This window comes from Phaethon aethereus (assembly GCF_964289735.1).
Source record: "Phaethon aethereus genome assembly, chromosome: 2".
In the NCBI taxonomy this organism is placed as follows: domain Eukaryota; kingdom Metazoa; phylum Chordata; class Aves; order Phaethontiformes; family Phaethontidae; genus Phaethon; species Phaethon aethereus.
Window position 1 is genome coordinate 131,697,101 of NC_138582.1, and position 22,472 is coordinate 131,719,572.

A 22,472-nucleotide genomic window follows, 5' to 3' on the forward strand; every position below is an offset into this window, starting at 1 on the left:
TGATGATGATGAGTCTCACCTCAGCTTTGCTCTATAATCTGCATAATCCCCAAGGACTAGTCTAGTATCAGTTCTCCCTGGAAGCAGACTGAAAGATGAGTTGGGGAAGCTAGAAAAAGGAAGGAAAGAGGCTCCTGCCCCACTCTACAGTCTGTTGAAACCACACTTGAACTTTTACTTGCAGTGTGATAGTTGGAGGTACTATAACAATTCTTTTGGACTCCAAATAATAAAACATTTGAATGGAAATGCAATTGTTCTGCTATTAGACACTTAATGGTGATGTTACGCCTGGAAAATAAGGAAAGGTTTTAAGCATTTTTGCTATTGACTTGTGTGATTGAAAAATAGCTGAACACTGAAGTGTTTGTTTCTCGGGTTTTTTTCCTCCAGATAAATACCCTTTGGTTGGAATTTACCATTGCCAATATGTATCATTCTGTCTCGGAAACCAGTCACCCTTTGCAAACAGAGGAACAAGAAATAGGCATTGATCCCTTGCAGAGTTATTTGAACAAGCCAGGGGAAGGTGAGTTTTGTATTTCTGTACTTTTTTTACTTTATACCTAGAAATCTTATATAAGTGTGTCACAATAATTGTACCTGTCATAATTTGTTTAACTCTCTCAATGAAGTTGAACAGGGCAACTTAAAGAACATTTCACAGAGTATGTGTAGAACACCCTGACACTAATGAAAACCACAAAAAGTCAACTTCCAATTACAGACAGAAATATTAGCCAAATGTTTAATGCTCTGTCATCTTTTTTTAATCATAAACCAAACACTGACTTCAGCATAAGAATATTGATATGCAGCATGGCTTTATGTTACTTTCTCAAGCATGGGCTCTTAACACTGCTTTGGCTTTAGGGATTTTTTTCAATTTTCCTTTTTTTTTAATTCTGCAATAAACTTCAGTGTGTTATTTTGGGTGACATTATGCAAATAAAAAGTCTGATTCTCCCTTTTTTTGCTTGACTCAGCACCTATATCATTGTTTGAGGGAAAAAAAAGAAAGTTGAGATAGAATGAACAGGCTCTAAAAGTAGAAATTAGTATGTAACCTACAGTAAATTAATTAAGTGCAGTATTTGGAAAGCTCTAATGAACAGTGAGAACAAACTGCTTGCATAATGCAATGCATGTCTGTGTTGCCTGTCTTTTCTACTTATTTGCTAGTAGTGACAGTATAGTTGGTTCGAAGAAAGTGATAAGCTTAATGAGAAAGCTCGTCCTTGTCATGAAAACATTCCTCAAGTACTCAGTTATATACAGTGGCACCTTAACTACCTGTAATTTTCCAGTCATTGAACACATGTACCAGGAGGGCAAAATAAAAAATTTATTTTAAATTACAGAGTTGAAACAACTTTGTCACATTTCCCAAGTCCCTTACCCAGATCAGGTACTCCATGTGAGTGTATCTGTCTATAAATCTTCTGTTTACTAGTGCTTATTAAAAAAGCTATGTCAAGTTATGCTTAGTTAGGTTTATTCCTTCAGTTTATAAGAAGCTGATGTTTTGCTTTAAAATATATTGGTAAAATGTCATTGTCCCTTTGAGCTAATTTTTTTTTTTTCATTTTTCTTCATTGGTTTATAAAGCTTTTTCAATGTTAGAAAATGAGAATGAAGATCTAGGGGGAAGTATTTTAAAACGTGACGATTAAATCAAATAGCTCTTCTAGGTCAGTGTTCCTCCTCTGTTAAATTTGACATCTTAACGATATGGAGCCATTTTAGTTTGATAAACTAAATGCATTTTTGTACATATTTTTAGAAGCTTGAAAATAATCTTTCACAATAACCTAAAATAAAAACCATTTTCCAAATGAAATACAGCTTGCTTCTAGTCTACCCCAATCAAGAAAAAGATAAGCATTTTCTTCTGAATTTTATCCTTAAAAAAATAACTGGTAATTCTCTCAACTCTGTTTCAAGAAAAAACAAGATTTTTACCCTGTTAAAAAAACACTGTAGATTAATTTTACCCTTTATTGTGCCCAGAAGCGATTAGTTACCTTGACTGAAAAGGTTTCTCATTTTTATCCCAACCTTAACATTTCTATGACATACAAAGTTATTAGTATTGAATTAATGTTTAAAAGTGCCATTAATTCATTTACCCCAAATGTTCATTAACAATGTAAATGTATGCTGATGTTCTATGAGACAAGGAAGTGACTAATGACTCTTCGCACTAACAACACTTAAAATGAATAGAAACTTTAGATAGCTAATCTTGAAGTAATCAAGACCCTCATTCAGCTTGGCATCTCTGTATGCTCTAAAACAGCTGTCAACTGTTAAAAATATATACACAACACACACATATGCACATGCGAAGATAAAGATATGTAAATACATGGTTCCCCAAGTCATAAAGGTTACCAACTATGGTACATTTTTTATGTTCTATCTATGTAAATATTTTATATAAAGCACCCATTTCATCTTCATAGTTTTTTTTCTTACTGTGAAACACATACTGCATTTTAATTTGAAACTTTATATATCCAAAGTAAGTCCTTGAAGTTTTAATATTTCATTTTAAGTAAAGCATATGCTTAGATGGTTGATGCTTTGTCTGCATCAAAGTAGACAGTTGTTCCTGTCCATGCAGTCTGTCCATCACTGTCTTCATAAAAGTATTTCAAGACAAGGTATTTCAGCTTGGCCTCAAGTTTCAGGCATGATACAGAATCAACTTGGTGAAAACCTGTATCTTAAAGTCTTCGATATCATGTATCATAGAAATATGGAGAAGAGGTGGTCCATCAGTCGGTGATGTTCTATGCACTATTGTGGATTATTAGGACATCTGAATCGTTTTTTGAAGCTGTGCTGAATGCTTAAAGTATTACCCTGGAGACAAAGCGATAGAAGTCATCACTGAGGTGGGGTAATAAATATAAAGCACATCACTGATAAGGATGCTGAAAATAAATATTTAATCATAGAGCTAGTCAGATTTGTTAATAGACATGAAGTATTATATTTTTAGTATGCGCAACTGATACCAAAACTTCATGGAGGACCAAAAGATGTCATGTCCAGCTGGAATTTTGAAATTCTCTCACAAGGCATTTTCATAAAATGAAAGAAATCTCAGAAATACATGGATTGCTGTTGAGTATAGGTGGTTGGAAAACTGCATGCATAGGCTACTTTTCGTTCATTTGCTGTCAGCTTGGAAGGTTATATTGGATGGGATTCCAGAAATACGGTGATTGAGTCTAGTAGTACTTAGTGCTCTTATTTTTTTAAAATCTCAGTGAAGGTATAGAAAGAAGGTATGGCTTATTTGGGACAGGGTTGTTAGCACAATGGAGGGCAGACATACAATTCAAAGTATTATTGAGATTTTGGAGAAGTGGCCTGAGAAGAATAAGACATGGTTCACTGGGAACAGCTGTGAGTATTAATGTTGCAAATGCTACGCAGGAGACAATTACCTAGCTGAACAAATAAAAGTGAAGCATTACAGATGAGGTAAGTGTCATTTGGAGAAAGATCTGGCTGTTCATAGAACTCCAAATTTTGTGTAACTGAGGAACTTTGAATCTTGAGTTATGATGAGTTATGAGAACATGCTCGTTTGCAAGTTTAAAAAATTCAGCATAGGCTGTTAACTAATTGACAGTCAAGATCTTTTTTCTAACCCTTTAAAATATTCCCAAGAAATAGATAAGAGTATTTCAGTCTTTTTCTGATGGTTGATTTGGCTTGTGTTATTTTTCCTTGTGTCTGATTTTTTTTTTCAAGATAGAAAAATGTGCATTGCATATATGTACTCACATACGCTTTTTTAAATAGCATTTTTAATAGCTGGTAAGAAATTTGTGGCAGGGATTCTCACTTTTGCAGTCGGATGGAAGTTTCTTTTCTTTTAAGACATTTTAATTTTGGATTGTATCTTTTGGATCTCTCTGTGTTTTAATTTACATGCATTTATGTATATGCGTTATTATATTTGCTTTTGACCATAGTAAGTTGATGGTATCTTGCTACATTTTCTGTTCTAAGAAACTTCATGATACTGTTCATTTTATTCTAACAATATTTTTGAATTATTCTCTCTGAAATAGGGATCTTTATCAGAGAAACTGATGAATCTTATCTTTTTTTGTCTCCAGCAGAGACTTTATCAATACTGAATATATGAAGAGAAATTTCAGAAACTTTGGTTTTTCTACCTTCTCCCTCTGTATTGCATCTGACAAAGTATTTTGTTCATTTCCAAATGCTTGAGGTTTATTACATCGAAACGGTATAACTAGGTTGACTGTTTCTGAGCTGCTGTGAATTTTTACTCAAATTTGTAGCATTCACCACATTCTGACACAAGTTTTGAAGAGCATAGTAGGTAGTATTCCCATTTCATTGATATAATGAGAAAGTCGATCCTCTAAGGACAGACTGGAACAATGCATTTAATACTCTTCAATTTAATTTGCTCAATATCACAATTAATACAATTAAGGTCACTTGAAATGAAACTATTAACGAATTGGGTAATTTACTTTAACAATGTCAGTGTGTTCTCACAATTACATTTGCTTTAATTAGTGTACAAGCTATTATTTAATAGCATACTTCACACAGAAAAATGTAATGTGTTCTTTGTTCTTCATAGAAGATGAGGGGAAGCCTTTAATGGGTCTGAGTGTTTTGGATTTGGAGATTGGGGGGTGATATTTCATGTCTAAAGGCTGTAGTTGGTGGTGAGGACAGAGAAGGCTGATATAGCTGGAAGGACAAAGGTGATTCCTGCAGTGTGCAACTGAAATTAGTCCAGTTGAGATAGATAAGTTGCCCACCTCATACTTACCATTGCATCCCTCCCGATTCTCAAGGCTGCCATGAAAAAATGAGACATGGTAAAAGAATATTCGTATTTGCATTTTGAACATATTCTGTGTGTTTCCATTGCTCGTCTTTGGAGAATTTTGCTGTTCTGGTGTTAACCTTATCACCCTGACCACTAGGAAGTATTACCATGTAGAAGTATAGCTTATGTGGAGTTTGAGATACCTGTTTATATCAGTGTTATGTGGAAAACGTAGAAGACAGAGGGGAATGAATTAATAAAGCAAACGCCACCTTCTCTGGACCTAACAGGACCCATGTGCTATCCAATAATTTCCCCAAATCTTAAGTGTAATTCACATGGGATTGTTTTGGTCTTGGGTACATCCTTTCACATTCTTTCCAGGGTTAAGTGAATTTTTACTGTCAGAAAATTGCATTATCTCCTAATCAGTCAGTAGCTATTCAGTGTTATGAGTTGGGGGTTTTTGCCCTTACAACCTCCTTCAGTCAGGGAGATGATGCTAATGCAGATTGCCCTGTCTCTTGTCTTTAGAGATCATTTTCGTGGTTACATTTAAAAGAAACAACTACAGAGGTCTAGACCCCTCTGTGTGAGAAGTACATTCCTAGGTAAAAGCGACTGAGAATGCAAATACGGCGAGTTCTTGAAGCCTAACTACTTTCTTACCAAATATTTTTTGATAGTGACTTGTATGACATCATGTATGTCATGTAATGTGCGTTCTTTCGTCTTCTCTCCAGGGAGGGACGTGTACATGAAGTACAGCATTGTGTTTTTAAGAGCCCTTTTAAATATGCACGCTACTTTGTGTTTTCATTAAAAAGACAAGATTGGAGCAGAGAGCCTCTTCGCATTGTATTGGAACAGAAGCAGCTGAGGGTTGTGATCGTTCTTAACGCTTTCAGGATTTCATGCTATGGTTTGCACCAGGCTCTGAGAATGCCCCGTGTCTTTCATCGGCGAGTTTTACCCTTCAGGCAGAAAGCGTCCGTGTGCCCCACCAGCACAGTTGTTGCTAGTTGGTCCTCGTTCAAAACCCTTGTGCTTCTCCTCCTGGGCTCGGCTTGTCCATCAAAGGCACAGGTATGCTCGAGGAGAAAGAGCTGTCTTCGCTCTGGTTCGCTTCGTATTGGTTGAATAAAAGCAAGAATGGTTTTTACATCTTCAAACACCATATGCTAACATAACAAGCATTTTAATATTCATCTATTAATAATAACTAGCGTTTAGCTTGCTTTTAATTGAGCAGCAACAGGATTGTTGTGACAAAGGCTATTGGAGCAACACAGTCTGTCTTGAGCTAACTCAGCCTGTCACTAGCTCCTTCCCTACAGCTCTTCATTTTCTCTTCTCTGTGCTGTATTAGAAATACATTTTTATTAAGAGATCAGTTAACGGAGGAGCTGTGCATGTATAAAAATACATATACTTAATATAAAGTTAGTCGAAAATTGCCAGCACGCAGTACATTTTTTTCCTTTTAAAGACTCTACTGGCACGGGTGTTGACGTGCCCTTAGAAATTTGCCAGTTTGTGAGCCCTTTGAGTTCAATGCCTTGCTGCAAATTCGTATTTAGGAACTTCAGGAGTATTTTAAATTACTTTTAGCTGTGGGAGCGAATGTGAGTAGCCGACAGAGTTTTGTGGGTTACCAGCTTCCAGAGCTGGATTTTCCTCTCTAGAATTGGTAGCTCCAGGTTTTTTGGCGCATGAGTTGCATATTACATTAATGCCAGCTTGGAGGTTATACTGTGGCATGGGTAACTGGCACAAACATCATGTAGGGGAATTGCCTTCAGTAGTTGATAAAGCAAATATTAGAGATGACCTTTTGGACAGCGATGTCTGTTGATCTAAAAGAAACCTAAAACGTTAATTTTGAAAGCTCTACTCTAAATCAATGTATGAAAATAAGAGCATTCTCACTAATGACATTGGCACACTACCTCGGTTCATTCATCTCAGCAGGGAGTTTCCAGTTCTTACCAGATACAGCCCTGCCCGAACACTGGCATAAATCACTTGTCAGCCTCATGTCATTCTTCTAGTAACTCCTTGTGACCTTACTTTGGGAAAAGCTGATTTCAGCATTTCTTTTTCTTTTCCTAGCTTTTCCTAAATCCAGGTTAAAGCTCAACTAGTTGGCTCGCATCTCACTTCCTAGTATACCTGTAGTATAATACATGTGGTATAAAATGAAATTATGCAAGTTGAATAAAAAAGAAAGATTTTTTTAACTAAATTTTACATGCTTAGAGGATTTTAAAATAGCAAGCAGAAATTTCCATTTTAACTATAGTAACCTACTGAACAACAAAATTAAACCAGAATAATTTTTTACTATGACCTCTGTAAATGTAATTAAAAGTATGTTAAAACTAGCTCATTATTAGAAGTTATACAGAAGCTGACAATGAGAATGGAATCATTCTTTGAATATTTTACTCAGACGTGATACAAAAATATAATATGAAGGTTACTACCTGTAAACACCTCACATATTAAGTGTTTCCAGGCAAGGATCAAATTATGTTAAATGGCTATATCTCCTACATACGGAAAAGGCAGATTCTCTTAATTAAAAAAAATTGAACTGTACAAGTTTGATTGTACTTGTGTATGTATAATAAAAGACTAGTAAATCAGAATTCTAGCTGAGGCCAGCATGATTGGTACAGGATAATAATTAAATGTTTGAGTTCACTTCTGTCCTGACGTACTAAAGATTGTAATTTACAAAGCAGGCTGTGAATTGTGTGCAGCTAGCTGATGTTACAGACCTCTGTATCTGAGATTAAATGTATGTTAAAACATTTTGAACGAGTTTAACTGCCACAGATTTGATTGTATTAGAAATTGACTGCTCTATATAACAGAAATATGTCAGCACAGACGGGATCTTTCACGTCTTTCATGTATGTGGACATGTATAAAGATCTGCAATTCCTTATTTTAAAAAGGGAAGGGTTCAACCTATTTTCACTTAAGTGCAAAGTGATGCTGCAAAGCTTCAATTTTAGGCTTCTGGTTGACTAATAAGCCTTATTCTTTAGCCTCCTTGGCTACCCCTGTCCTTGTCCTCTTCGGGCGTGCAAAACTGAGAGGTGTGGAAGGGGAGCGGAATAAAGTACCATCGTACTTATTTTAAGTGGTAAGAAATTATCTGGTGAGATGCGTCTTATTTATTGACAATCTGGCCTTTTAACAAAGAAAAATAGGCCTATGCTTAGGTTGCCACTGCTACAACCGAAACAGCTGATGCTTTAATGAACAACATACTGAGGGCCATCCAGGACATAAGGCAAATTAAGCAGGTTACAAACTGCATATCTTCTCTTTAGGTATAGGAGATCTCCCCTGCTCTGACAATTAGCTCCACCGATCAGGCAAGCAGACAGACAGAAACAGAAGGAGGCCATTTGTATCAATTTGAGGAACAGAACTAGTAATGAAGTAAAATATCCATACCAGGTAGTTTCACCTCCGCTTTGGAACAGATATTTCTAACTGCTGGTTTCAGCTTCGCAATAGCAAATAAGTAAATAAATGTGTGCTGCTTAACAAAAGCTTATTTTCGGTTGTTTACAAATCGAGAGCAAAGGAATAATAATACTTCTAACCTAGAGGGTTGTTTAAAAACGAGGAAACATTTTCTGGACATACAAGCAAATATGAATCTTGGTAACCTGACAGCTTTGTTTAAACGTTGAATTTGAGTTTCCTTTCATGAAAATCTTTTCAAAGTATAGCAATTCAGCTGTGAAAACCTGAATACGTTAATGATGACAAAGAACCTCTGGAATGAGCCAACATTTGTTTTTGTTCTTTTACAACGTTTCCTCATGAATTGCACACACAAAAGTGTTGCAGGTTATTTTAATTTTCTTTTCTTACTTTGATAATAAATGTCTCCACTGTTTACCTTTTTGGTTAAGGTACCTTATTATTACTAATCAGCTTTAATTATTTCTAGCAAAATGGCTGTGAAAGATGTCTCTTTGATGTCAAAAAAGTCAGGGACCCGATCCTGATGCTATTAAAATTAATGGCTAGGTTCCAATAGACTGTAAAGGTAACAAGCCTGAGTGCCCTTTATTGTCTGAGGGAAGCAGTAATTTAGCCCGTGGTGCTGGATTGCGGTTAGTTACTTGGAGTTCCTCAGTTTTGGCAGTGTTCAGATTTCAAGCATTTGGTGTCAGGATTTGGCCACGCAGAGGCAGAGTGCATATAACTGGCTTTTAAAAGTCCTGGTCTTCATTTTACTTGTAAGATACATAATAATTGAAAAAAAGACTAAAAATACGGGATAATATGAGAACGCCTATATCTCTAAACAAAACTGAGTGCTGAAATGGGGGGAGTGGGAGAAGGGTGCACGGCCTTTCTGCTTTTGTCTGTCTTTCCCCACAGTCAACAAAATCGCAAACTAACCCATTGTCTAAATACTCAGTAAGGAACATCCCATTTCAAATCCATGTAATGTATGTGAGCTTATGCTTAAATCTTGTTTTGTGTAAGAGAACTTACACTTTTTTGGGGGGTGTTTTGTTTCTAAATATTTTAAGCTTGAGATTTATATGGATGTACATATACATGTACACTCTATGACAAGATTGAACACTCTGTCAGATCTAGAGTATCTTTTAGTTATTCATAAGTATCCCTGTTCAGCTTTTTCATCATGTCAGATGTTTAGATCACTGCATCGGTAATCATGTGACTATAATGTTTCAACGGCAGTACAAATGACACAAAAGGATATACCAAATTAGATTTATTTTCACTATTTGTGACAATCACACAAACTTATGATGCAGTTTGTGCTCCATGGCTTGATCTGTTTAAAAAGGGGAGCGGAACTTGGGATGTTTGCTTTGCATCTATGTGCTTACCTTATTCTATTAGAAGGTGTCATATACCAAAGAAGCTACAAAATTAATTCTCATAACTGCCATAGGAAAAATAACTAGACCGTATGTTCTCATGCAAGAAGAAATTTGAAGCAGGTGAAAAGATACTCCTAGTTCATAAAAAAAGTCTATAACAGGACCGCAAACCGGACGCAGATCATCAAGGTCCAGGACACTGCCTCAGTGACAATGCCATCCTTCAGCTCTTGCTTTCTTTCAGCCGATTTTTGTGAGGCAGGTAGCCAATTCACTAAAAAAAGAGTAAATTTGGTACATGTCAGAGCACACACACAAACTTTTCATGTTTTATATACAAACTTAAAATAATAAGCACTTGTCAGCTTTGGAATTTTTGGTAATGGAAATGAAAAATATTTTAGAAGACGCAGCTCTTTGTCACCTTTTCAGTATTATGAGCAATCAGATAAGGTTAAAATGTTTTGAATATGTTAAACTATTCCCTAAACTTTGGTAAATGGTGGCTTAGAACAGATGTATATGGTTGTTACTATTAAAACATGATTTGGCCACATGTTTAAGGAATGCTACTCGAGCTTAATGAAATAGTGATCAAAGTTGATTTGTTTGTGGTTGTTTATTTCACTATTTTGTATCTCAGCATTGCCAGCTCCTGTCCTAAGAAGAGAGAAAATACTAAAACTTCTTAAGAGATTTTTTTTTTTAAAGTAAGCACTACACACTGCTTTTACTGTTTCATTATGTTATTAGGCACTGGGGGCATTACCTGGCTTGACATATTGCTCGATGTACCTTGCAAATCAGTGAATACAGTGGTACCTTCATGTTTACCCTGCAGCTACTGTAGAGGTAAACAGAATACCTGTCTCTGATATTTCATGGAAAGTAGGTGGGAAGGTTAAAAATGAAATTTAATGTAAGTAAACTATAATGGCCACTTAAAAAAAACAACCATCCAAACAAAAAAACTGCTCTAATTTTCTTCTCTTAAATATCTTAATTCCGTACAAACAGCTGACAGTTAAATGCTTCTGCTTGGATACGAGTGATAAACAATAATGCATAAACTTTGGGATAGGGTGACTGCACTCAAATTTTTGAAGAAAGCCCATTCAGTTTAGTGCAACTGGGACCATGTAACCAAAATATTAACAAGTAGCCTGTATGATAAATTTATCCACTAAAATTTTGATATCCCATTACAAATTATTATTCTTGATCTTCCTTAGAAGTTAAAAGGCACAAGCTTCATCCAGATAAAGCTTTTATGGTGGTGATAATTCTTTTCTTCTGAGAAATTGGATTTGTAATGGAATCAGTGATTTAACCTTAGGAAAAATGTACTGTATAGTGTTTCAGTACTAAGTGCAATTGAAGGGATAGAGTTCTCATGTAATACATGTGAAGATATGTTTTCAATGGTGTGAAAAAGTTTTGAGTTTCATTGTAGTGGGATACATTTTCTCTATGTTAGTCGTAATATTTGTTGGTTTTGTTTACTTTTTATTTGAACTATTTAAAGGGTGGAGCAATGGAACATAAATCTGTCTATTAGTGGGCATTTCTACTTTGCACAGAGATGAATTCTCATCAAATTTGATTTGCTGACTGGTGGGCAGAACAGATGTTATCTTAATGGAAGAGACAAGCATCTTGAGCCACAGGGCCACCTCCAAACTTCTGTGGCCCAATGCTGGTTCATTCTTTATTGAAGTATGAAAGAAAATACTCCTTTGCAAAAGTGTAGAGAGCTCCATTCTGAATTACCACAGCTAGGTGTCTACAACATTATCGGCTACACGAAGATTGAGATTTTACTGCCAGAAAAAGCGCAACATTAATTGTTGCTATTCTAAAAACAAAACAAAACAACAAAACCAAAATACGCTGGCAAATTAGTTGGTGTCTTTTGCTTATTTGAATTTGAAAGGAAGGAGTGATGTAAATCAGAGCTTATACTGTGTAAGACTGTAGCTCTCTTTTGGGGTTCCTGTGGCTATAACCAGTGAAAACTTCTGTTTCAAAAATTTGGGAATTAAAATTGACATTTTTCTGCAGGATTAAATTTAATGTATTTTATAAATTTGGTGAACACATCACAATTTTAGTTGTGGCATTTGCATGAAGTAAAGTTACACCCTTGTAACTGTGCTGTTAGAATACCTATTTGTCCAAGCAGAGATTATTATTTTTTTAAGAAGTTGGGTTGTAACATACCCATATCAGAAGCAAATTTCTGATTTGGAGACATATGATATAAACCTTGTATTAAATGTTCCTTGGCTTTTTTAAAAAATAGCATGTAAAGCCTATATTTGCTATATGAAGTCTATGTATGCTATATGAAGTCTATATATGCTATATAAAGTATATAAATGGTCTGTGGCTCTTTTTCATATATATAATTTTTCCAGGAAAAAAAGATTCTTTTTATAAAAACTGCTATACATGAAAACCACAGATTTAATCCTGGGCCCGAAAAATCTGCTGCAGATTTTTCATCTTGGAATTAATATGATATTTATGATACTACAAGTCCTCTAAATATTGCAGGTTTAGGAAGATACTTTCAGGTTTTCTGCAATTTCAAAGACACTTACTCATATCTGTCCTATTCAGTTTGAGATTCCTGTGGAAAAATGAGCCTGCATTTGCTATCTGGCATTTGCATTATTTGGCTAAATACAGTTTTCTTTTCTTGCATTTTTCTCTGTTCCTTGCTAAAGCTGTATCTCAGAGCAGCAACTTTGAAACTTTTGAACATACTTAAGTGGGATTTTTTTGATTAATACATAAAGATGAACTTAAATGTCAACATTGTATTAACTGTGACAATCTCTTAATTCAAATACAGAAGTCAAATACTTCTGATTTTTGTGAAGCTGAAATAAGTTGTCAATTGATAGTTACTTTTGGTATACATAACAAAATGATAATAAATGCATTAAAACAATGCTGAATCTTAAGATAGGAAGTGGTGACATCTGAAAACCATGTAGTAAATTATGTTACAGTGGTAATCTTCTGTTAGCCTAGCATAAGGGGCCACTTACACTGTAGGTCCTGCAGTGTGGGTGCTTACTATAAAGATACCAAGTCTTTGCTGCAAGAGAATAAAAGTAACCAGTTACTTTGTTGTTTCGATTCCTTCATGCTGTAATTGCATGAGGAAAAAAGGCATCGTTATTGAGAAATTCTATTAATCGGATCTTTTTCAGGTAATTTAAACCTTTAAAGATTACTGGAGGCGTTGGAAGACTGGTATGGGTCTTTGTGAAAGGAGCAGAATTGTACAAGTACCGTGTTCAGCTGCCTCCCAGTCCCCTTTCTGCTTGCCACTGAGATAGCAATTGATGGCTCAATACAAGCCACCACAAAGAAGTTTGTATCCCTTGTAATTACTCCCCTGCTTAGGTCTGTTCTTTGACCATCAAGTGATTTTCTGTTTATAAATTGACCCCATTTTGCATCAAAGATGCAGTTCTGGGACTTTTAACTTACTTTAGTAGTTCTTATTTACCAGTTGCTCCTAAGTCTGGATCTGGTTTCAGTTTTGATGAAGTTAAAGCAAAGCATAATTTGAGGGCTTTGGATTGGGTCTGTTTTTTTTTCTTTTACAAACCATATGTCAGTGCTCCAGCGGCCTGTCTTGTGGCTGGTTAAAACAAAACAGAAAAACCTATAAAAGGTCCCACTCTGAGACATAAGTACTAATTTCAGGCAAAAATTCTTTTCATTTAGTGTTTATGAATTGCGCTATTAAAACTTTGCCTAGAGGTAGGGAGGAGTGTTTTAAAAATAAGATGTTTAAGTAAAATGACTACAAAAGCATGTAATCTTCCATTTTAGTGTATTTCTTCTTCTGAATAAGTTATGCTCTAATAAAAATTAAAGAGCAAGTTGCATTTCGAAGATCAGGTCATCGTAATTCATTGACATTAGGCCACATAACTGAATAATGTCTTACTTCAGTGAAATACATCAAATGAGATCAACAATTATGACTCATAAACATGCCTCGCAGGCATAAAACAGCAGGGAATTAGCATGTGAGGCTGATAAATATGCATGTAAATAAGCTCCCAAAGGAATAACATGGGTTTGATTGATAGGTTTAGAATTGGAACATATGTAAACCCCTTTATTCCTCATTCTGGTGTAGCTAAGTAAAGATGCATTTTACTTGTTAAAAGTTTCAATAACTTTGTAAATCTTAATGCCACATCTGCTTTTGTGTGTGCAGGCACGTGTGGGTGTCACTTGAGATATTGATTAAATTGTCTACAGGGTAGATGCCCTCACACTAAGATCGTAGTGTTTGTGTATGTATATTGGAGCTGTTGTGTATGTGCATGCACATGTATACATACTTGGGCACTGCATTTTAGGTGGTGGTGAACCAAAGATTACTCTGAGATTTGTTCTACTCAGAATTTACAGATTTTCAAGTTTGCTTCATAAGTAAAAAACTGAGTTATCTGAGTTTTGGTATGTGCATCAGTATATTTATTTTTGTAAATGCATTCTGCATTGAAGGTAATTACTGTTTATTTTACAGAAAGTCCCACAAGGGCTACTACATTTAAGAGTCTGGCAGTGATTCTTTATAAACTTCCATTTTTGTTGGCACCTTACAGCTTGAGCTCTTATCTACAACTTCAAAGTACCTATCACAGCAGCATCTTTATGTTGATCAGCACAAGTGTTTATGCTGTGCAGAGATGTACATCCGTATTGTTAGAAAAGTATATAACACACTTTGTGTTTATAAAACATTAATACTTTGCTTTGCCAAATACAGACCAATTGGTTGCCATTGTCATGTGCCCTGGTGTACATCTGCTTTATTACCATTCCCTGCTATTAGGCAATAAAAACTTTTCCAACTGATGCGTACTCACTGATGTTGCATCACACTACAATTATGCTAAAGTGATCTTAGACCAGTGGCAGGCAAGATGCAAAAACATTTTCAATAGTATGAAGTGTGTATTGACTGTAGATTTTCGTTGTGTGTGGTTTACAGCTAAAATAGTCATTCTGAGAAACTTGAGATGGGGCTGGTATCAGAGATCACGGTGGTTCAACATGTGAAAACTTCAATTCTGTAATACCGGCCTTTCACTTAGAGATACCTTTCTGTGGAAATAAAGCTTGAGCAAAATTACTTCCATCTGTTTAGATTTATAGGGTAGCAGAGAATGTATTTCCCAGTTAAGATCAGTAAATTCAGAAGCTACTGCCTATTTCCGAAAACCAGCTCTTTTTGCTGCTTAAAAATAAATAAATAAACTTGTAGCACTTAGAGACATCAGCATCAAATCTCACGTGGGTTCTCATGGAGCAATTTATAGCTACCTTGTATAATTTGTATAGAAACGTTAAGATGATCCTTGCTTCATCGGCATCAACTGCTTAACCCAGAATGTAACAGCCTGTGACACCAAGAAAAAGCGAGCACTGTGTACAGACTAGGGGAGGGGATTTTGCATAACAGAGCTGAAGAAGCAGATTGCTATCAGGAATTCTGATGGACCATGTTTGTAGCTGCATAGCACTGCCCTTTTTCACAGAGGATGCTTAGATATCTTGTGAGCCAACAGAAATAGAAAATAAAGCACACACACACACACACACCCCCCCCAACAGTGTGCCCTTTTTACAGTCAGGGTCTTGACAGGCTGTCACTCAGTTTCCACTCCCCACAAGGAATGTCCGTGAATGGCCCAAGAGAAGCCAGAAAATTGTTGCTAAGTTTTTTTTTTTTTTTTTTCATTCACCTCTAGAATTTTCCACATTTTCTCCAACATGTGTGAAGCCACTGGGAAATATGGTTAAATGAGTTAAGCAGACATCACCCATCTGTGCATCTCAGGGAAAATAAAAACAGTGCTGTCCCTCCGAAAGCTTTCTTGGTACGTAACCAAAATCAGAACAACCACCACACTCTAAAGCTAAACCTAGGCAAAGCTCTTGAAGGAAGAAAGGGAGGAGCACTTCGAAGAAACTGCTGCTTCTGGCTTATCCCAGTCTTACTTGTGCATGGCCTCGCAGAATGTAAGGTGGTCCAAGCACCTCTGCTCTTCCGAAATGCCTGAAGGCTACTGGACACCTGCGGAAACATGACTGCACATCATATCTGCTTCAGACAGTGTTAAAAAACTGGCATTCAGCCCCAGCTCTGAATTTCAGTCCACTAACAAGCTAAAATGATCACGTTGCAGCCTCTTCCTTGTTTGCATAAATGTTTTGTAATTCTAGATACAAGGCATTGCAAGAACCCTACTTTTGCTCAAGTCTTGAGTCACCCTTTAATATTGCTTATTGCCACTCTTTCTGCTACTCAAATGATTTGTAATTTGGATCTCTCAAATGGTTCCCACTTGGATTTCTCATGCACTGAAAAGTCAGATGCCTGACATTACTGTGTAAAGTTAAGTGCTTGGGGTTAATGAATGGCATTAAATTTTATGAGGTCATGTCCAGTAGATGTTAAAAGAAGCTTAAGGGAACTTTATCACTGATAGAAATTAACAGTTGGCACGAAAGAATGCCTGAGGGAGTTCAGTTCTAAGCAAAAATAAAATTGGTGGTATAAAAGCTAAAATATAGAGTCATTGTGATTAATGTAAACATTTTTGTTAGGTAATTGGTTACGTGTTGCAGTAAAAGAAATGAGACCTCACAGTTTGAAAGGAAAGAATATTATTTAGAAAGCAATTAATGTTTCTAGTCAAATAAAAAAAAATCTACATCACGTACAATATTTATATTCGTTCAGTAAACATATAACCTTTGGGGCTCTATTTATCAAATAGTCAAGTCTCCATTTATTTACATCAGTTTTTACTTTGGGCAAAATGTGTTCTCTCTAGTGGAGTACGTTATTTTGTTCAATTAAACCCTTATTTCTACTCACATGCATTGCTTATATTGCAGACCAAATTCTGTGTGCTTAAACTATCAAAGGTTTGTGTTTTGGGGTGACTGATGGCTGGCATGAAAATCCTGTTTCAAAAAGAAAATGGCTACATTAACTTATGGATAGATCTGTTTTGCATAATTATGTGGGGAACTATTCAGTAATTACACTAGTATTCACATGCTGCAATTTTCGTCATCTTTATTCACTGTCACTCCAATGAGAGGAAAAGGAAAACTTGTTCAGACGTATGTGTTCTTTCTTGCTCTGTCTTACGACCTGCAGTCACAGCATATAGTAATGCTGTGCTCAAGTAAGACAGCTATTGTATTAAATTTCACTCCCACGGTATGTGTGTAAATTCTGCGCCCGTCCTTCAAAGTCTCTAATACCACGCTATGGATATGCCTATATGACCTTGCGCAGACCCGTTCCTTTCACATCAGTTGAGGTCTGTGCTCTCTGGGCACAACGTTGGAGGTGACAGTGTCAAGCCTGCTGAGAATGCAGAGCTGTAGTATGGAAGAGTCACATTTCTGGATCAGACCTTTTTCTGCTCTCCAGTTGGACAGGGAGGTACCATACCTGTCAGACAGCATAGCAAATCATGGCCACATCCCAAATTTGGAAGGTGAAATCAGAAGAAAAGTGAAAATGTTTTAGAATTTGTAGTCCCTCAGGACTGTTCTGTTGCTCTCCAGATGATTATTTTTGTGGTTTAGTATGGATTACATACATGAAACATGTCTTTTCACGTTTTCCTTCGGTAGTACTTGATCAAGAAATCCAAAGTCAGAAAGCTGATGCTCACTGATGCTGGGTGACATTTTCGCCTTGCACCCAGACTGTTTTCTTTTTGGCTTAAAGGTATTGCATATTTTCTGTCTTAGAGAACTGGGGTAACTGTCTAGAAATATTGATTACCGCTTAACATTTATCCTATTATTGTGTAAATTAAATCATCAACCTAATCATACTTGTCTAATTTACATTTTTGAAGTCATATTTCTTAGGTCTCCAAATGCTTCGTACTTGCATTCTTAGTTCCGTTCTGAAGTTCCACCAAGGATTGACACTACTCATCCTCATCACAGGAGGGCAAGGGTGGAGAACAGAAATCTGTCCCATGATGGATTCCATACTTCACAGAAATGTTTGGGGGGGGAGTTTCTTTCTCAGTATCTACAACAGAGGGGCCATTGTTCAACAAACTACCTTCCACTGTAGTAAATAGAAGTGTTTTGTCATTCTGTCTGTCAATTTGATATATTCTTATATTCTGATGTAGCTCTGGACTTTCATCTCTCAGATGTCTAGAATTTACTGCTAATGCATATATACCTTTGCTCTTCAAATTTTTCTAGATCTGTCAGTTACAACATGCATCTGGTTTTGCACCAGTACACAGTTGGTGCTCTCCAAATTAATGAAGGCTTGCTTTAGAAGGATTTCAATTAAAATCTAGTGTTTTCATTATGCTTTGGCATATTTTGATTTGGTAGTTTAAAAGCTGTAGGTCAGTGCTTCTTTTATACTGTTTGGTGACTTTTTTTTCATGAGGGAAATTCATAGAAAATGTAGGGTACTGCTCCATTTCATTTTCTCTGAGGTGTGGGTCTACTGAATACACAATATATTCAGAGAGTTAGCAGCCTTAAGTTAGACAGCCTCAAATTAGGGGTCTAGGCCTTCCTGGCTTCATCTTGCAAAACCAAGCTAGGCAGCTTTAAGCTCAGATGTCCCTTTCTGGTGCAGGTCCCTTCTGTATAGTTAATTTGATTAGGATAAGGGTTGTTCCATTGGCAGCAGGAAGGTCCCTTTCAGGGTTGAGTATTTGAGTCTGTGTGGCAGTGGTGTTTATTTTCAGGTTTTTTTCAGACCATCTAGCTCAAGTTTGCCAGGTACTGGTGCTGTCGTAAGGTGAAGGTATCCTAATAACAGCACACCTCTGAAGTGTCTTACCTCTAGACTCTGCTACTGATGGAACACCTTTCAGTTTCATCCAGATAACTTTAAACTTTACCCAGAGACTAAGTTGCTTTTTCAAAATCATTTACATGATAGATTTGATAAGGAATGAAAAGATGTGCTTTCTGTTGTGTTAGGAATGATGGGTAAAGGAAAGAAAAATCATATGCACTTCTAAGATGTTGTGTTCATAATTTAATAAACCATTGGTTATCTCTTTTTTTTTTTTTTGGTGTGTGTAATGCTGCTAAAACAGTTAAGTACATTATTAAAAACACGTCTTTTCAATAAATACAAGCAGGATCCTATTTCTAACTAATTTAACAGATTATTCTGCAGTTTATGTTGATATAAATCCAAAGTAGCCTGTCAGACCTACAGATCTGACTGCTTCCAGCAGTGCTAAAAGGAGTTGTGGTAGGGGAGGAGGAGACTGCAGCTGCAAGGAGCCGACTTTCCTGGGGCGACAGGGATGCTGTGGGTGGCCAAGTGCCTCTCCCTGGCCCCGGGTGTTTAGTAACTGGCTGCTTCCCACGTTGCTTCAGGTGGGGCTTTCTTCACCTCTGACTGTGTGCTTGTAAAACTGTAGCATTGGAGGAAAAGTCCAGGCGTTGCCCAGGCTTGCATCTCTGTGACAACTTCCGAACCTCAAGCATCTCATCGTTTCCTCTTCCTCAGAGCCAAACCCCACAGTTCAGCTGCTGGCTCTTGGCGGGTAGTGCCAGCCCCTCCACGGGATGCCAGGTAGCTCCACTGCCTTTTAGTTTCTCATGTGCCTGAATTTCCGTGTTTCCATTTGCAGCAACAGTGCTGCTGCTTTTACTTTTTTTTCTGGTTGCCTCCAAGCCATAAATGCTGTCTGTGACCCCATTCCGGATAAGTAAGGAGCTACTTACGCATGTGTCAGCACAGTAGCCATGTGGTGTTCTGGTTTCAAGCTGTACCTAAAGAGGTATGTGTGTGAGGTATGAGGTATGCCCATGTATGTGCTGGGCAAAGAGAGGTGGCATGATTTTCACAGTATTCCTGAACATATTTGCACTCAAGGAAAAAGGTCCAAGAAAGTACATTCTGCTTTCAGGAGAAGCCTTTGACATCCATCAGTAGTGCTGTAAGACATCAGCCTGCTGTAGTAGCTTCCTTTCATAAGAAACAACAAAGAAACAAAACAGAGTTGCTCGTACTCTTTTTAACTTCTGCTCCTGGTTATCGTGAGACCACCTCCCCAACTTTAGGAGGTGAGGCTGCACATCGCTGCTGCGTGGCTTCCTCGCCCGGCTGGCCTTCCTCCCGATAAACTTGTTATTCTCAGTTGAAGAGCAGCTAGCTTCTTGTTGAAAGGGCAATTCTATTTCAATAAAAGAGCACTTAATCCTTTCTCGTTTGTCTTCTACTATCATTTAATCTTGGCAAAACAACAGAATGTTAGAAGACTTCTGCTCAATCTTTATTGGCTCTGGTTTTTTCCTAAACTCAATAGAATATGCATTACTGCTTTAGAATATGAAAATCAAAGTATACTTACATACGATTTATTATCCCAAACAGAAGGATTGCATCTATCTATAAGATAGAAATTTGGTTAAAAATAGGATGTAATTGAAGTAAATTAAAGGACAATAGTAGCCTTCAAACATCTAAAGAGATGGTATGTTTTTCTTACTGTCAGTGTAAATGGTCTCTGGAGACCACCGTTTTACAGTGATTGTGCATGTCTAAGATTAAGCAAAGCTGTATGACCACTGCTATCTCAGAAGGATGCTGAGTCATTAACTCATGTTTATTGCCTCTTGCCATCTTTAGATTACTGCAATTTATAGCTCAAAGGCCTTTTAGGCTGTTTATAAGTTAAAATTAGCTAAATTCTTCTGGATGCAAGTGATAAGTCACTCGGCATTTGTATGTCATGGGACATAAGTTCCTAGCAATGATGCCAGGCAGCTTCTAAGATTTTTTTTCTTCTGTGCAAAGTCTAATTGTGGTACTTGTCACTAGTTATACTGGATTACTCTATCCTCTGTTTTGCTAATTTTGCTCCTTTGCTGTTTTATTAAGTGTATATACTCGTCAAAAATTTACAGAGGTTAGAGATGATAGTATTTATTAGGTATACAGCTTCCACTTCAGGCAGACTGCATTAAAATGTTTGTATATTATCCTGGAGTCTTTTGAGTCACATTTGGTGATGACCTAGGAACTTGTTTAAGTTATACATGGTAAATGATCAGCCAGGTTAAGTAGCAGATACAGGCTGTAGTACTGAGCATATGAACAGAATTGGACATAATTTACTATGGACCAAAGACAGGTGCACTAGGAAAAACAGTAACTGAAAAAAAAGTTAGAAGAATCACATTTTACCTTATCCTGTGGATTTTTTTCTTTTACCAGTCTTATTGCTGCTGGTAACAAATTGAATCCAAGCATGACTGGACTAAATGCTTATGAACTTCAGTGGAAGTCACATTTGCTCATACAAGCTAGTATTGCGTGGTTCCCACTAAACGGGAAGTCAAGCTATTCTTCCATGAATGTGCGTTTTCTGAAGTGTTTAAATCACTAGTAGCATCAGAGTTAAACTTGACCTTCCCATTATGCTCAAAGAGACTATATTAAAGCATCTCTGGATGTAAATTAATTTAAGATTTCGGTACCTTGCAATCACCTGAGAATTGTTCTCAAGCGTTCCCGTGAATTAGTTCAGTGGTATTAGAGTAAAATTTCTTATTCTATGTATTTAATTGATTTTAGTTTAGAACACAGTGTATATCTCAGCCTATTTTAGTAAACACAGAAGCTTCATCAGGAAAAGAAATATTATAAGTGCGTGCTTTGAATATACTTATTGTTGAATTTATTTTAAATTGAGCTGCAAGGGGCTACATTTCTTAAACAGTGATGCTGCATTCTAATTTCAAAATCAGTCATCTAGACTTTTGTGTATGTTTTCCCATCCACACTTTCTTACACATACATTTTGTATGTGGAAAAGTGGTATGTTAATTTGCAGGCTAACCTAATGACAGGTTTGTGGTTAGATTTGTGAACACTCAGAAGCCGTTTCACTTAAAATGGAAACCCTCTTATTTTTATGTGTCTTAATTTAAACTGAAGTGCATAGACAAAATTATTTCAAACATATTTTTTCTGGAGAATATGCAGAGTTTACTCGTATATGCATATACACATATGCAGTTGTGATTTTATATGCAAAGATCATAGAAGATGCCACTTGATTGTCATAAATCAGCAATCCAAAAGACACTGGAATTGACTGAGATTGAGCAACGTGCAATACGAGATATTCTTATTATCTCCAGAAGTTTTTGTTCATAACCGCAAACCAATGTGTCTGCCTATCATGTTGTTCAGCAGTTTTCTGCAGGGCTAAACGAGGCTCTGATTTTGCACCTTGGTGTCAGCATTCCTTACCTGTTTTCAAATCTGCCCAGCTTTCAGTATCCCAAGATTAGCATATGTGTGGGTACTGTATTGTGTTTCTTTCCTAACTCAAATAAGCTTGGAGAGGATAAAACACCATTAATGTTTATTATATTTTTCTCATAATAATTTTTAAAGATAAACAAATGAAATATTTCAGCCTGTGTAAGACTTTTGTGCTTCTAATGGCAAAGTCTCACAGTTAATTATCTGCATATGTTGCTAATTAACATAACGTATTATTTTTTATTTCACTCATGGCAAAATATAATATTTTAGGGCACAGTTGTTGAAACTAAAATGCTACGCAAAAACCTGTACCAAGCAATGCATGCATTTCAAAGTACGCATCTAACGCTAACTGACCTCGAAGCAAGGGATAGAGAGCCAGGTTTGTACTTAAAAGACTGCTTAC

At 36.5% G+C, this 22,472-nt stretch overlaps 1 protein-coding gene across 1 annotated transcript in view; it reads left to right on the forward strand.

Annotated features, from left to right (window-relative positions):
• Window positions 1-344: 344 nt before the first annotated feature.
• TBC1D5 (TBC1 domain family member 5) overlaps window positions 345-22,472 on the forward strand; it is a gene marked incomplete at its 3' end in the record, with an annotated part of 190,419 nt that continues 168,291 nt past the window's right edge. The window contains exon 1 of the mRNA XM_082014562.1: window positions 345-529. Within this exon, the coding sequence (XP_081870688.1) occupies window positions 430-529 (100 nt within the window). The 5' untranslated portion in view covers window positions 345-429. The remainder of the gene's footprint in view (window positions 530-22,472) is intronic.